The sequence below is a fragment of the Oculina patagonica genome, chromosome 9 (assembly GCF_052425735.1).
Source record: "Oculina patagonica isolate OP01 chromosome 9, crgOcupat, whole genome shotgun sequence".
Classification (NCBI taxonomy): Eukaryota; Metazoa; Cnidaria; class Anthozoa; order Scleractinia; family Oculinidae; genus Oculina; species Oculina patagonica.
The window spans coordinates 13,291,136-13,304,897 of record NC_135766.1 but is presented as its reverse complement, the minus strand read 5'-3'; the positions used below and the strand labels follow the sequence as shown (position 1 = coordinate 13,304,897).

The 13,762-nt window shown below is 39.0% G+C and overlaps 1 protein-coding gene across 1 annotated transcript in view; it reads left to right on the top strand.

The window, feature by feature from the left end:
• The window catches only part of LOC144666195 (uncharacterized), a 50,284-nt gene that overhangs the window by 35,453 nt on the left and 1,069 nt on the right, over positions 1-13,762 (top strand). Inside the window, exons 44-65 of the mRNA XM_078527563.1 lie at positions 234-647; positions 1,299-1,362; positions 1,569-1,664; positions 2,020-2,157; positions 2,321-2,428; positions 2,987-3,057; positions 5,989-6,052; positions 6,284-6,383; positions 7,098-7,153; positions 7,287-7,387; positions 7,495-7,595; positions 7,691-7,779; positions 8,010-8,075; positions 8,692-8,805; positions 9,074-9,130; positions 9,608-9,703; positions 9,856-9,901; positions 10,010-10,065; positions 11,809-11,895; positions 12,140-12,197; positions 13,085-13,294; positions 13,616-13,662. Of these exons, the coding sequence (XP_078383689.1) occupies positions 234-647; positions 1,299-1,362; positions 1,569-1,664; positions 2,020-2,157; positions 2,321-2,428; positions 2,987-3,057; positions 5,989-6,052; positions 6,284-6,383; positions 7,098-7,153; positions 7,287-7,387; positions 7,495-7,595; positions 7,691-7,779; positions 8,010-8,075; positions 8,692-8,805; positions 9,074-9,130; positions 9,608-9,703; positions 9,856-9,901; positions 10,010-10,065; positions 11,809-11,895; positions 12,140-12,197; positions 13,085-13,294; positions 13,616-13,662 (2,239 nt within the window). The remainder of the gene's footprint in view (positions 1-233; positions 648-1,298; positions 1,363-1,568; positions 1,665-2,019; positions 2,158-2,320; positions 2,429-2,986; positions 3,058-5,988; positions 6,053-6,283; positions 6,384-7,097; positions 7,154-7,286; positions 7,388-7,494; positions 7,596-7,690; positions 7,780-8,009; positions 8,076-8,691; positions 8,806-9,073; positions 9,131-9,607; positions 9,704-9,855; positions 9,902-10,009; positions 10,066-11,808; positions 11,896-12,139; positions 12,198-13,084; positions 13,295-13,615; positions 13,663-13,762) is intronic.

Genomic DNA, 13,762 nt, shown 5'->3' with positions numbered 1-13,762 from the left:
GATCGCGTTGGTCGGATTCAATAGTATGGACTTACGTATAAATACGCAATGTTTGAAGCATGAATATTACTTTTTGAAAATGCAAATTGAAGAATAGACAAAAAAAAAACAAGCCGCTCATAAGTTATCCCCTATAAATTCCATGAATAATCAGTAAAAAAAGGAAATTATTAACAAGAACATTTTGAGGTTTATAGAACAGCGTACTAACCAGTGGTTTTCCTGTGACACAGGCATGTTGTGAATGGTGAAATCCTCGGTGTCTCATTGCTTCTTGAAGACGTTCTACAAAATGGACTCCCAGAATTCTTCTCACAACAGCCAGACGATTCGGCAATCTCCGGTTCCACAGGGCAGCGTTCCCGACCGAGCACGAGTACTTCCCGAAGACCTCCGAGCCGTCACAGCGACAAACGCGACAGCAACGGAGATGTAAGTGCTGAAGGCGCTGTTGCCGTGGAAACCGGGCCTTATGGGGATATCCCCAAGGGATCAGTATCGTTCAGTACCAACCCCCAAGCGGCTGTCAAATTGATTAATTTGTTTTTGTTGGTATGTTCACGACTGGAACTTCTGAAAACGGATTGGGGTTGCAGAAAACTTGGAGTCAATGAGATATCCACCTCTAGGCTGTACAGAACATTATGGTAAGTGTGTATTACATGGCGTATGCAATGTCTTCACAGTGCGTGTGATGCTTGATGCAGACTCTGTTACACTTTGAATATAGCAGTTGCAACGTAAATTCACGTTCAGGGTTGCCACGTTCAGGGTTGCCACGGTCAGGGAAACGTCAGGAAAAAAAAACACAAAAATTTCAAGGCCAGGGAAAAGTATGGGAATTTTGCAAAAAGTCCGGGAAAATCTTAGTTCTTGTCATAGTGAAAAATTGAGGTTGAGGTTGAAACAAGAAAACAAAAAAATGAATTTGTTAGTGAAGTCAAATCCATGCGTTAAAATCCCGTGAAAAACCTAAAGAGATCAAAAATGAATGGAAGGCTATTGATGAACTGCAAAAAACAGTGAAGAAATGTAAAAAAAGGTTGGGCTTATTTGTTAATTCACCTAATTCAAGGTCAGTGAAAATTGTTTTGAAATCAGGGAAAAGTCAGGGAATTTTTTGGGTTCTAATGTGTGGCAACCCTGAATTATATATAATGCTAATTTGATACAGCATGATCGTATTTTCACTGGAGTGCCTCAATAGTTTCATATCTGAACTAGGCTTTGTGAGCAATCCCAAGTCTCTTAATACAACATCGTGCTAAAAATAAAACGTTTTTTGTTTTACATTTCAGCAAAGTTTACAAGATCGAAATTCTTCAGCCAGTTTATCAACAAGTAGCTGTTAAAATGGGTCAGGTATAGTATGGTGCTTTTGATTTCCACTTCCAGTGAAAGACACGAACTACTTAATTTGTTCTAGAAAAAAACGTAAAATGAACGCCAAACAATAGTAGTAAATTATCTATCGCCATTTCAAATGCAAGCACTTTTGATTCCTTTTTAAATTGTCACATTTGTCAGCGAAGAATTTTAACTGAGTTGCTCTACCCCTCCCCCAACAGGGCCAAGAGTATGCTGCCCTCGGTGCGCTGGTGAACGACGATGAACCCCTGTCCTCTCCCCCTGGGTCGACAGAGATGGAACTGAAAGTCAAACAGGTTTGTCCAAATTCATTCCTGTTTTTCTTTTTAATTTTTTTTTTTTTTTTTTTTTTATTTTATTTTTATTTTTAATATTTTTTTTTTTTTTTTTTTTTTTTTTTTTCTGTTTCCCCTAATTATTATGGGTTTTTTTTCCCGGCTATAAGTTTTTTACACATCACGTACCGAGCAATCGCGGGCTCAACACTCGGAACAGGATTATGGATCAAAACAATTTTCTACAAACTTTTAAAGCGTGGATTTCACTTTCTCCGTTGCGTGAAGTCTTTCAAACCTTACGATACATTTGTAAACCGTCTGACGCTATAGTTAAGAATACGTTCTAAAAGTATTTTTTCCATAACATTTGCAGCTTATTCGACTGTTAGAGAACTTAGAGTGCACCATGATCTATGACGTCATCAGAAGGATATCCCGTGAGCACACGCTGGTGGTATCTGAGAGAGGAAGAGATGATGCAACACTACCAACTGACCTGTGGAAGAAACCGGTCAGTAAATAATTTTCCTTATTTACTTCTCCCGTGTAAGCTACGAGTGCTGTATAGTAGAGTTTGCTGATTTGCTACGTTACCAAGCTATTTTATAACGTGAAAGAACTACTGCACAATAAACTGGTAAACGTAAATGTGATTAACTACTTTGTGTTACAAGGTCATGAAAGAGAACTGCACGATCGCCAAACCTCATCTGGTGGAGAATTTCATCCAGGATCTCATGTTAGAGCATACAGAAAAAGACGATAGTATCACATTTACAAAGGTACACAGACTTCGTTTCTTAAATACAACAGGAAGTAATACGTCTTTTTCTTCCTTGTTGCCTAGTTAGCGAAACAGGGGTGACGCTATTGGGTGGCACGTAAGCTTTCTTAGAAATATGGCTTGGTGATATATGGGTTGAGTTAGTTAATTTTCGTCTTGTGCCGAACGTGTTTCTTCCGTTGCTACGGTGTTTGTCCCTCATAAGAAACAAATTTTCTGAACTCAAATCCATTCAGGATAGAGAATCTGCATGAAAATCAGCTACGGCTGACGTGGCTCTCCTCTTTAAACTTGGCAATTTAATCTTACACAAAGCATTTTTACCAAGACGTTTTACTCCAAATTCCACTGGCAATGGGTAGGGTTTCCCCTTCAAGTACTAATAACCCAATTGTCGCCTTTAAAGAATAAATTCTGCGTTAAGGTTGAGGTTACTTAGGCTGCTTTGGACAATGCGCTGTCCTTTGGCGTTTTTAGTACGTTATTTATTTTACATTTAAAGCTCGTTGACTGTGATTCTCGTCATTCATTATTTTATTGTTGTAACTGTTTCCAGGAGCATTTGGAGAAAAGTTTGGTGAAACTAGCTTCTGAAACGATGTTGAGGGAAAGAAATTGTTTCGAAAGGTACCGTACTCCACAAGACACTGAAATTGTGTTTCACTGCGAAGTCTGTTAACTCAGTCCTCAGGCATTCTGCCATCTTTCAATGACCGCGTAAAGCCAGGATAACAGCCACTGATATGAGAGAATAGGCTAGTTTTGAATTGCGCTCTACTGGTCCTAAACAAATGAGTGAAGTTGAGGTTGAGGGGAATAAAATAAAAAATTCAAATTATTCCCCTGAACCTCGACTTATTTCCTTTGTTTGTGATCAGTGGAGCGTAATTCGAAACAAGCCTAATCGGAGGAGTGCTATTTGGCGAAGTCACCTCTTACGGCAGTTCCCAGACCTAAGCTGGAATACATGGGGACTGGGTTAAAGTTGCGTGCGATATGTTTTTTTTTTTTTTTTTTTTTTTTTTTTTTTTTTTTTTGTCCTATGACAATAGCATTTACAGAGCACGACCAAACGGGATGATGTCTTTATTTGATTCAGACAAGGAGACAGAAGAGTTTTATTTGATTCAGACAAGGAGACAGAAGAGTTTTATTTGATTCAGACAAGGAGACAGAAGAGTAGAGGATGAGGCAGACAGAGGCATACAGATAGTAAGAGTGGATTAGGCAAGTTTAGCAAGGCTAGTAAGCTCGACTAGAATAAAGTAAATCACTGCTCAGATTAAGGACGGTGCCTACTAATAACAAAGTATTTTTGCCCGGCCGATGACTATACAAGAAATGTAGATGTTACCAAGGGCTACTAAAATTCAAAAAGAAAATTGGGGGTAGCCACGCAAATTTTCGAGATAATTAGGTTTGAAATCTGGAAAAAAGTGCTGACGTGGCATTTTAAAATAAAAAAAAGGTAAATAGAATTTCCTTGCAAATTCCATTTGAAATTGGTTTTTCATGAACAAAATCAACATTAAATATAACAATCTTTACAATAACTAAAAATAATTTCTTCGAAACTGCGTGATCCACGTTTTTATTAACAAAATAATTGCGTTTGAGCCATTTTTGACTCTAGCAGCTCTCACTTGCACGGCCAGAAAATCGGCCTAATTTTTTTTTTCACTTAATGAAAAATTAAAATGTGCTCTATAGACTTACCACTTACATTATTTAAAATAAAATCTAGGGGTCACCACGCGTTTTTAAAAGTTATACCAGTTGTTTTCAGGGTCTATGAAATCGCTTTTGGGGTCTGTTACATTTTTCCTATCCCCTCCCTAGCGAGTTGAATATTTGCATCTTGCGCGTGCACTACGCCATTTGTCACGGTTAGCAGTTTGCGGGTAACGTTTTAGCGCTTAGCAATTTGTTTTTAACTGTTATGTGGCATATCAGTGGTTAGCGGTCATGGTTACTGATGTGTTGCTTTTTCCGCAGTTCCTGGCTTAGGATGTCCATAAACTGGATTTTGTCGCGAGAAAACTTTCTTGATTTTTAGTCGCGCGCTTGGTCGCGTAGTCATTCGTCATTTTGAGCGAGCAAATTAATTAAAAGCGCGCGCGCCCAGTGTGATCGATGCATTGCGTGATGCGCAGAACAAGTGCGCAGTAGCAATAGGAGGCGCCGTCCTTAAGTTAGAGCAATGGCATGTCTAAATATTGCCACGACTGATGTAGTGATAACATGGATGAAAATAGAATAACGAGCTCATAAGAGTGCTAAATAGTCTTAGGCTCTAAGCAGTAAAAAGGTTGCTCTTTTGCAGGCTTGTGAAAATGTTAAATGCCACCAAAAAGTGTACGCGAAACGTTTAAGGTGGCTCCATTGGGTTTCTTGACCGCGCGAAGACTGGGTACGAAAGGGCGAGCTTGAAATGCCGGCAAATCAAAACAAACATGGCGGCTTCACGCGAGCGTGAAATTTTCGGCGAGAAAACGCGAGACTTGCTTCCTGCCAATGAAATAACACCTGTACTTTCCTGTGTTGAGCAGATTAAAGAGTTCACAACACCCCTAAAAGGTTTTTACAACGTCCGCGGTGCTTCTGGCCGCTTTTGCGAAGTTCGTACGATCGAAAGCAAAAGACAAAATAAAAAATAGTCTCCTCGATTGTGAGATACTCGAGCAGAATTTCAAATTCTGCTACATAAAGGATTAGGGTATGTCTCTAACTAACCTTGGGGTTAACAGATATTCGCACAAAAACCGAAAACAACGGGAAACGCTCGTCTTTACACACCAACTCGTATGGTTCGAAAGTTCGCGCATGCTCAAATAGCGATCTTGGACAATTTCTATTCTGATGACGTAATTATTTCAGGGCGAAAATAGAAAATTTCGCCTGGGATTTACTAGAGTTTCCTTCGGTGAAAATCCTTAAAATTTGGCAGAGATGTGATACCTTTTTAACTGCCCATTTTGCCGTTTTTTTAAAAAAATTTGTAGGCAGTTTTTTTGCTTGGTCAAAAAAACAAAAATAACCAAAAACGAAAAAACGACCTGGACAACCCCCACTTTTTTTGTTTTTAAAAGTTACTTCTCATCAGATTCAATTAGTTGGGAGATTTTTAAAACTTTTCACCGAAGAAAATAAAGAAAATTAAGATCAAAGCCAAAAAAACCACAAAATAGGACTTTTTAGGAAGATGTAGCTCAAAAGAAAGGCGGTTATTATAAAAAAGAATAATGCAAACATATTTTAGTCCTTGTTTTTAATATTTCATCAGCTTTTATTAAGCTAGTTTAAAAAATAACGCGAAAATGATCTCTTGATGGGTATCACTTGTGCGCGCGCCGTAATATCTCAAAACCCTACGGAGCCACCTTAATTCGACTCTTGTCAAAAACCTTACTCTTTGTACATCAAGGACGTTTTGCAAGCAAATGTTAAATACGCTATTGCGTGTTGCCAAAAAAAACGTGGTGTCAAGCTACAGACAAAACAGTGCAGTTGTAAATAAATGCGTAATGATTTTGTTATTTTGTTCAATTTTTTTTCTAGCTACGCCATGTACTACGAGAACCTGTTACGTCACCAACATCAGTTGTTATACATGAAAGAGCAGGTATGATGGCCGCAGTTATCGCAATTTGCTCAACTTTTACTCGGCATCCGTTGTAGTTTAAGAATGCATTTTGACGTCCCTTTTCAATCTCTCTAATGGTTTCGCGTGAATAAAACAGAAAACAACAGCGTGTGGGTTTTGGTAACAGTAACAGTAACTTTAAATGTGCACCATTTGAAAGCTTTTAGTGTATAACGGTTATCAATTTCAATTCCTTTTGACATTGTGTAGGAAATTAAACAGCATAAGGATACAATCGAAGCTAACAGCTCGGCCACCATTGTTGATGTCCATTGTCAGTTGGCAGACCGAAGTCACGAACAACTCCTTGGTAAGTATGCTTCCGGTATTCTTCGGTTATTGTCGGATTTTTTCGGCTGTATCTTTGAATCTTACCATCAATACCACACATGAGAGAAGTAATATGGTCGATATAGCAGGTAACCGATCAATTTGGTCACGTGATCACAATCCGGCTCTCTGATTGGTGTGGTGCTACGTCGACCCCTATTACTACTAGTCAGACCTTTTAATTTTCTTTACCAATGAGACGAATTTTAGGTTTTATTGTCTGAAGCTTCTTTCTTAAGACATAAGTCTCTAACATGATTGACCTGCCGTGGCCTCGGTGCATCAACCTTTTTTTAAAGTAGTTCGGCTCCTTATGGTGATGTGTTTAAACCCTTGTTTAAAACTAGGTTTAAAGGTTTTCGTAGAAAACGCTCTCATTCGAGAACAAAGGAACTTTGCTGTAAGACAGTTCTTTTTGTACAGCGATAAACTAAAAAATAATTTCCCGTTTAGTTTAGACCGTGATTAAGTTGTCTGAACGACGCTATTGAACGGGTTGCTACGATACGGGTTTGGAGTAATTTTTCCAGAATATTTGTGTAAATAGGACGAAACAATTAAAGAAGCAATACGAGTTACCAGTCTTCGAAGTTTTATTATTTTACTAAGAAACAGCGAGCATTGAGATAGTAATTTGTTATAAATAGCGTTGTTTGTGGACGCATAAGGAAATACTCGGTAATTTTCTCCACAGAAATCACTGCTCTTCGAGCAAAGATTGCGGAAATGCGGGAATCTCTCATGAATCAGGTAACTGATAACTTCCTATGAAACGAAACGTGATATTTCTTCTCTTGTATTTAAACGTGTCTTTTCCTTCCTATGTCATTCTCTTCACATCTATAACATTGTACTTTATCCTGTTTGTTATGCGCTGTTTTAGGAGAAGGAACTTCGAGAGCGAATAAAGAGTGACTTCGCTTTCTTAGTACAAGAACTGTTCTCCAACTGTTTTTCAATGAAGAACCGCTTCGAAGAATTCAGGTAATGTTTCATTATGTATGTGAATTCTTCTCAATATTTTCAAACGTGATGTTACAATGTTATCGTTACAGGTACGCAAACTTTTTCATTTTGTTGTTTTTACAAAGGTTATTCTTGCACGATGATGTGCACGAAGGATTGAGTGACGTGCGTCGTAAAGCTGTGGAAGACATGAAAAAACTCAGGGAGAAGTCAGGAACGCTAAAAGGTTGTAATTTGTGTTCATGTTGAACGCGATCTTAGTGCTTTCTGTTCGAAAACAACCATACCGAATGGAGCATAATGTCTTATTTTTAATTGCAGAGGAAAGCGAAGCTGCCTCAAAACAAGTCTTGGCCAAGTCTGAACAGATCAGAAAATTCCAAGAAGAAAACAAATATCTTGGACAACTGGTAAGTTCTGGCTCAGTCAGGTTATCATCATCATCATCATCATCATCATCATCATCATCATCATCATCATCATCATCATCATCAATGATTATCATATTTGTTAACGTTCTTTTGTTAAGATGTCGATGTTGGCGTAATTCCAAAGTGGTTAAAACACTGACCCGAGTTACGTGGTTACTATTTTTTTTCTTTCTTTATTAAATTCTTCCTTTTTTAAAATTATTCTTCAGTTTCTCAAGATCAAGACAATGAATAACTGGAAGCGGACCCGTCTGTTTATCCGGTACCATGACTCAGTGAGTTTATTTTTTTAGCTTCCATCTTTTTTTTTAAACTATTTCCTTTCCCTCCCCTATAAGAATAAGAATGGAAGTCAGCTGTCACCTTTAGTTAAAAAGTACAAAAGAAGGAGCAAGAGCTGGATGGACAAAAGAGATAAAGAAACAAACAAAATGAACTGACGGTGATGGATGTGGGGAAGGGGGCGCGGGTTTGAAGCGAAAGAGAGAAATACTGAAACAGAGAAACCGAAAAATCAATGTGCGGGGGGGGGGGTGGTTAGAACTGCCAGCTAGGCACAAAGGGACAGTGAACTGTAGGTGGATCGAATGGATGTTCGTCCTTTTATATACGTTGAGAAAGGACGCTGGCAAGTAGTATAAGCAATTTGCATCGTTATTATTATCTATCCTTACCCTTTGGCCACCAAAGATTTTTACTGCCATTTTACGTTGTCGCAGAGTTCATAAATGTTCCCTAGTGTATCTAATCTTTGCTAATTGATCTTACACTGCGCCCAGTTTCTTTGCTTTGAAGTAATCGTGATACCTATGTTACGCGCATGGCAGTTCTGTGTAGCTGGTGACAGGCAAAGTACTTATTCGTTAATATGTTTCAAAATTATCTCCCAAGGTGGAAGGTTTGCGAGATGAGGCTGATAAAGCCAAACGAGAGTGCTTAGAGGTGAAGAAAATTGCAGAAGAAAAAGAAGTTCTTTTTAAGCAGGAGCAAGCGGCTTTAAGAAAGGTACGTTGCAATCCGTGAATCTCAGCGTGCCAAATGGTTGTTCTCGTTGCCGCCAGGTCATTGAATGCATCGCCTCCGCTTAACTTGTTCAAAATCTCTTCTGTTATCCCCACTTTTTTCTTACTGCATTTTGTATCGTATCGTCTCATATAGTATGGTGTGTCGTCCTTCAACGCCAAGCCTTGCGTGATCGTTGTCTTGCGTGACTTGTTTGAAAACCGATTTGTGTGATGTCGTCTTAAGCATTTTTTTTTTGGTTATTTTCCAGGCCCTTTCCGAGGTGGAGCGAGAATGCCAGAAACTACGCAAGAAGCTACACTTTGAGGTAGGAATCGTAAATCGCTGAGAACAGTTTTGTGTTTCCCCCGCTATAAAAATGCTGCCTTGCTTCCAGGCTGACTAAACTGGGCTTGCACTTTTTATGTGAGGGAGATGTTGCTAAGCAGAGAAAACGTATTCAAAGATCCGCAATGATGTGAGCGGAGGTAGGAACGTACAAGGTTAGATTTGAGATTTTGGGCTCTAGACTTGTGAAAACTTTTGAGACTCAGAGGCTGCATCATACCAATTTAAGGTTGCGGTGCATCAAATTCAGGTATTTTTGCTGAGAGTCAAAAGTCCGGAAAATTGTAACTCTGTTTGCCCTTAACAGCTTTGCCGATAAATATTTAAACGCGCGCGACAATTTTGAAACCGCATTCTTGACGTCTATTGCAAACAAAACATTAAGATGGAAATACTTAGTGCTTAAACAGGAGAGCGTTGGTGCTATGTCACAAGTATTCTTCTTTCTCTTCCCTAGCAAAAGGCCAAACTACAGAAGATGCATGCACAGATGCAGGAAGCTCACAGCATGAGACAACTGGAGCTGGCAAAATCTACAAACATCGACAAACTGGTCAGTGGTTTTAGTTGACTGTGCTACATTCTATTTTATTCGCTCTTTTCGGACGGTTTCGGTGCGTTTTAAGTGCTCGTCAATCGTGACATTTTATCCTATTTACGATGAGTTTATGGTTGAGAAACCAATTGCTTTCTTTTCTGGTGTAGATTGCGGATCTGGAGGAGAAAGAATTACAGCTCCGTCTTCTTACTCGTAAGTAGAATATACAAGACTATGCGTCGCCGTTGTTGTTATTGTTATTGTTGTTTAAATGTTGATAATTATAGTATTGAGATCTTTTTATGTATTTTTTTCTTGCAGAAAACCTGGACAGAGATCAACGAAGAAACCTCTTCGCGCAAGAGCAATCTAAGAAGGTAATGTGTGTTTGACATATTTGACATGAGAGCCCAGCTGCGTACACCGTTTCTTAATTACCTACTGCAAAGTAAAGATGGTTACATATGCATGTGCATGGATAAAACTTTTTTATTTACTCGTAAAAACAAGACATATAATCGTACTGGTATTCACAACACTCAAACCATACACTCAAACACTGTGTATGCTTTACTTGTGACCGGTGGCAGAAGCGGGAAACTGGCCAATTACAAAAAAAAGCGAAAGCAACGCGGCGAAGCGATAACAACTTAAAGCAGAAAAGTGCTAAGTGAGCCAAAATTCGCGAAAGTCAAGATTGGTTTGTTTTTGCTTTAGATTAACTGGAGAATCTGCGCGTTTACTTTAATTGGTCAATTAGGCACGTTGCACTCTTTGCACGTTTTACTTTTACCACCTTTTAAGGGTACTATAAATGCACATGGCATGGTGCAAATATTTGAAGTACACCATTTTGGATTCCTCTTCTGACACATATGTCACGATGAAACTCTCCCTATGCGATTTAAATATTAGAAAATATATCGAAACTCGGAAAATGGTAATTGTAAAATATATTTAACCTTACGATGTCATCTGTTGATTTAGCCTTGACCATAAGCAAGATTCATTATAACGTATTTACCTTCCTTGTGGGAATTTCCGATCTATTAATGATCTTATCGTAAATCAGTTCCGCTCATCCGCAATCTACTAGGAATTGCAAACTAAGCCAAAACCTTAGCAATAAGCTCTGTTGTTTGCACAACAGAGCACTCGAATATAAATCAAGCACGTACTATAAGGAAAGTCTTGCAGAGGTCATTGTAAATAGAGAATCATCAATAGAATTATACAACCTAAGATGAAAATGAACTTCTTATTGATCTTTAATGCAGTTTCTCGTTGTATTTCACTTTATGTCAGTAATCTAATTATATTCAGACTTCTGTAAAATACAAGGTTAGCATATTACAAGTAACACTATTATTTACCTTTATCTTAAGCAATATCCTGAAACCTTTTTGAACGGAAGATTTAAGTGTTAAGCAATTTCCTTCCTAGAGATCAACATTGATAAACTCAATGTAGTTGTTTATTTAGCCTTGAACTTGTATTTTCACCTGTCATTATTTATCACACTTTAAGCGTATATAAGTAGCCCTGTACTGTACAACCTTTGAATTACCTTTGAATTACCTTCGGATTACCTCCAGCTACCTACGAGACACGAGTTACCTACAGCTGTCAAGAGTTGTTTAGTCCAGATGCAATAAAGAGTCAAGAGAAGTTCCTAACCCTTGAGTGTCTTACTGCCGCTGAAATGCTGTCCGACTGATCTAGAAGCTAACAACCCTGTACCTCTGGCATTGAGTAACGAGTGCCGTGCAGCGAGCCTGTGCTCTACCTAGCTTTCTCCCCCGTACAAGCCGTCCATTAAACAGCGCCCCAGCTGGTTATCCGTTTCCGTGCATTTAGTGCACTTTAGAGCCAAAAACCTATCGTTACACATATGTGATACAAAGAAATGTACCCAGGGAAATGAAATTAATGTTAATTTAACATGGTTAGCAACTATGTAACCGTAATCCATTTTGGATAGGAAAATTTTGTGATGGAAAGTAAAATTTGAAGTTTACTTTCCAAAGTGGAAAGTGGTGTAAAAAATTAGTGTCGAGCCCTGCTTTCGCGAGTCAAGGATTCAACGAAATTTCTAATTACATATTACTTTTTTTCATTAGGCTTTGAAACAAATGATGCTACAACTGGATCATGAACGTCACTTGAAACTTGATGCTTTTGAACGCGTAGAAGATCTGCAAAGACAGGTTAACTCTTAACCAGAAACTGGGTTTCTTTCTTAACTTAACACGCAAATTCTTTCTGCTGGTCTACTTACATTTCTTAGTGTTAGTTTCGAGAATTTTCTAGTATCCCTCTCTAGTTCAGTTATCAGTTTATTTGTTTGTTGGTTTGTAGTATTTTTTTATTACTAGTATACTACAAACCGTTATGGGTAAAGTTAGCCGCTCTTTCTCTTATCGTCTTTTGTCGCTTTTTCCTTTCCTTCAGATTTATGAATACGAGCAACATCTGACCAGCGGTCTGTCGAGACCAGGCTCCGGAGCAGGTACGTAGCTCGGAAAAGATAATACAGTCGGGGCTTTCGTAAGCGGACAGCCTCGGGACGCTAAAAAAGTGCCCATAACTGGAGCTGGCCGCCTACGAGAATGGTTTTCGTAAGCGGCCACTGGAGGTGTAGGGGATTGATGGCCGCTTACGGGAGCATATGCATCCTGGGATGCAAGTAAGGGGTGTTTCGAAATGTAACCGGACGTGGATGACAGCAAAACAAACACTATACTGTAAAATAATTGTGACAAACGGCGATGTGAAGTTGACTGATAAAAATAAGATACAGAGGTTGTTAATAGGATTTTTTCTTTGGGGTGTCCGCTTCCGGGAGCTTAAAAACAAAGAAAAAGTCTGAGTCGTAATCTCTGAAAGTGTCCGCGGCCGTTTACGGGAATGTCCGCTTACGAGAATGTAAAAATACAGAGTTTGTATGGGAGTTAAAACGGGGTTTCAAACAAGGCGGCCGTAAGTAGAGCTGTCCGCTTACGAGAGTGTCCGTTAAGGGAGCTTCGACTGTATTTAATTTTGTATGGCACGGGGCTTTCATTAAGATTTTAGTTAGGTGACTCCCTTTGTTCAGTACCTCACAGAGAGCAATTTAAGAAGCAGAAGATATCTCCCGTTTATTTGGAATTGCATTAGTTCTAACTAGTGGTTCCCAGTGCTATTGAAAGCCTTAATTTCACGAATCGCGAAAATACATGTTTTATTTAATGATTCATAATAATCATTCATTCATATAATACATTTTTCACGGGGTGTACTTCAAAAGTCTTCAATCACGATTAATAATAAACTATATCCTCACATACACTTTAGTCTAATGTACATCGAATATTTCTGACAATTTATAGAAATTAGTTTTCCCTTTATTTTCCTTAGGCTCCAGATCCGCATCTCGGACAGACAAGCGTCCCTTATCCTCATACAGGACGGTACCGGACACTTATGCTGCGTCTCCACTGTTTGTTCCGTCCGTGGCTGCCCGTCCAACTAAGCCTGTCAATGTGGTTCAACCGATCGGTGGCAGTGGTGGTATGTGGCCACCGCCTGTTTTGTTCCCTCAAAGACAAGCTACCACACCCGACCCTGGTAAGACAAATATTTGTCTTGATGGTCGCTTTTTTTCAAGGGCAGGGCACCCCGCCCTGTTTCCAAATCTCGCTTTCAGTCGAGCTATCGCAGTCTCGTAATTTTACTGACACGTAAATTTGAAGGCTGTTAGTATAGTTGTTGTTCCCTTTTTAGTTCATCGTCACGACAGTCGACAGTCGAGATGAATTTTGACGAATAAGATATTTGTGTTGATAGAGTGTCCAAACGCAAAGTGGTTGCCGTCACACAAAGCGACACATAGCGTTTCAGATTTTATCTATAGCCTCTGATTTCTGCTCTGTTTTTTAATTTTTGCAGTGAGCAGCTCATATTCACCGCCTCCCAAAATTCAACGGCCGAAAACGGTAAGTACCTTGCCCTTAACAGTTGCTTCAGTTTTAGTTGTGTTGTAGTATTACTATTGTGCACTATCAGACATCGACTCATTTTATTTTAAAAGATCGA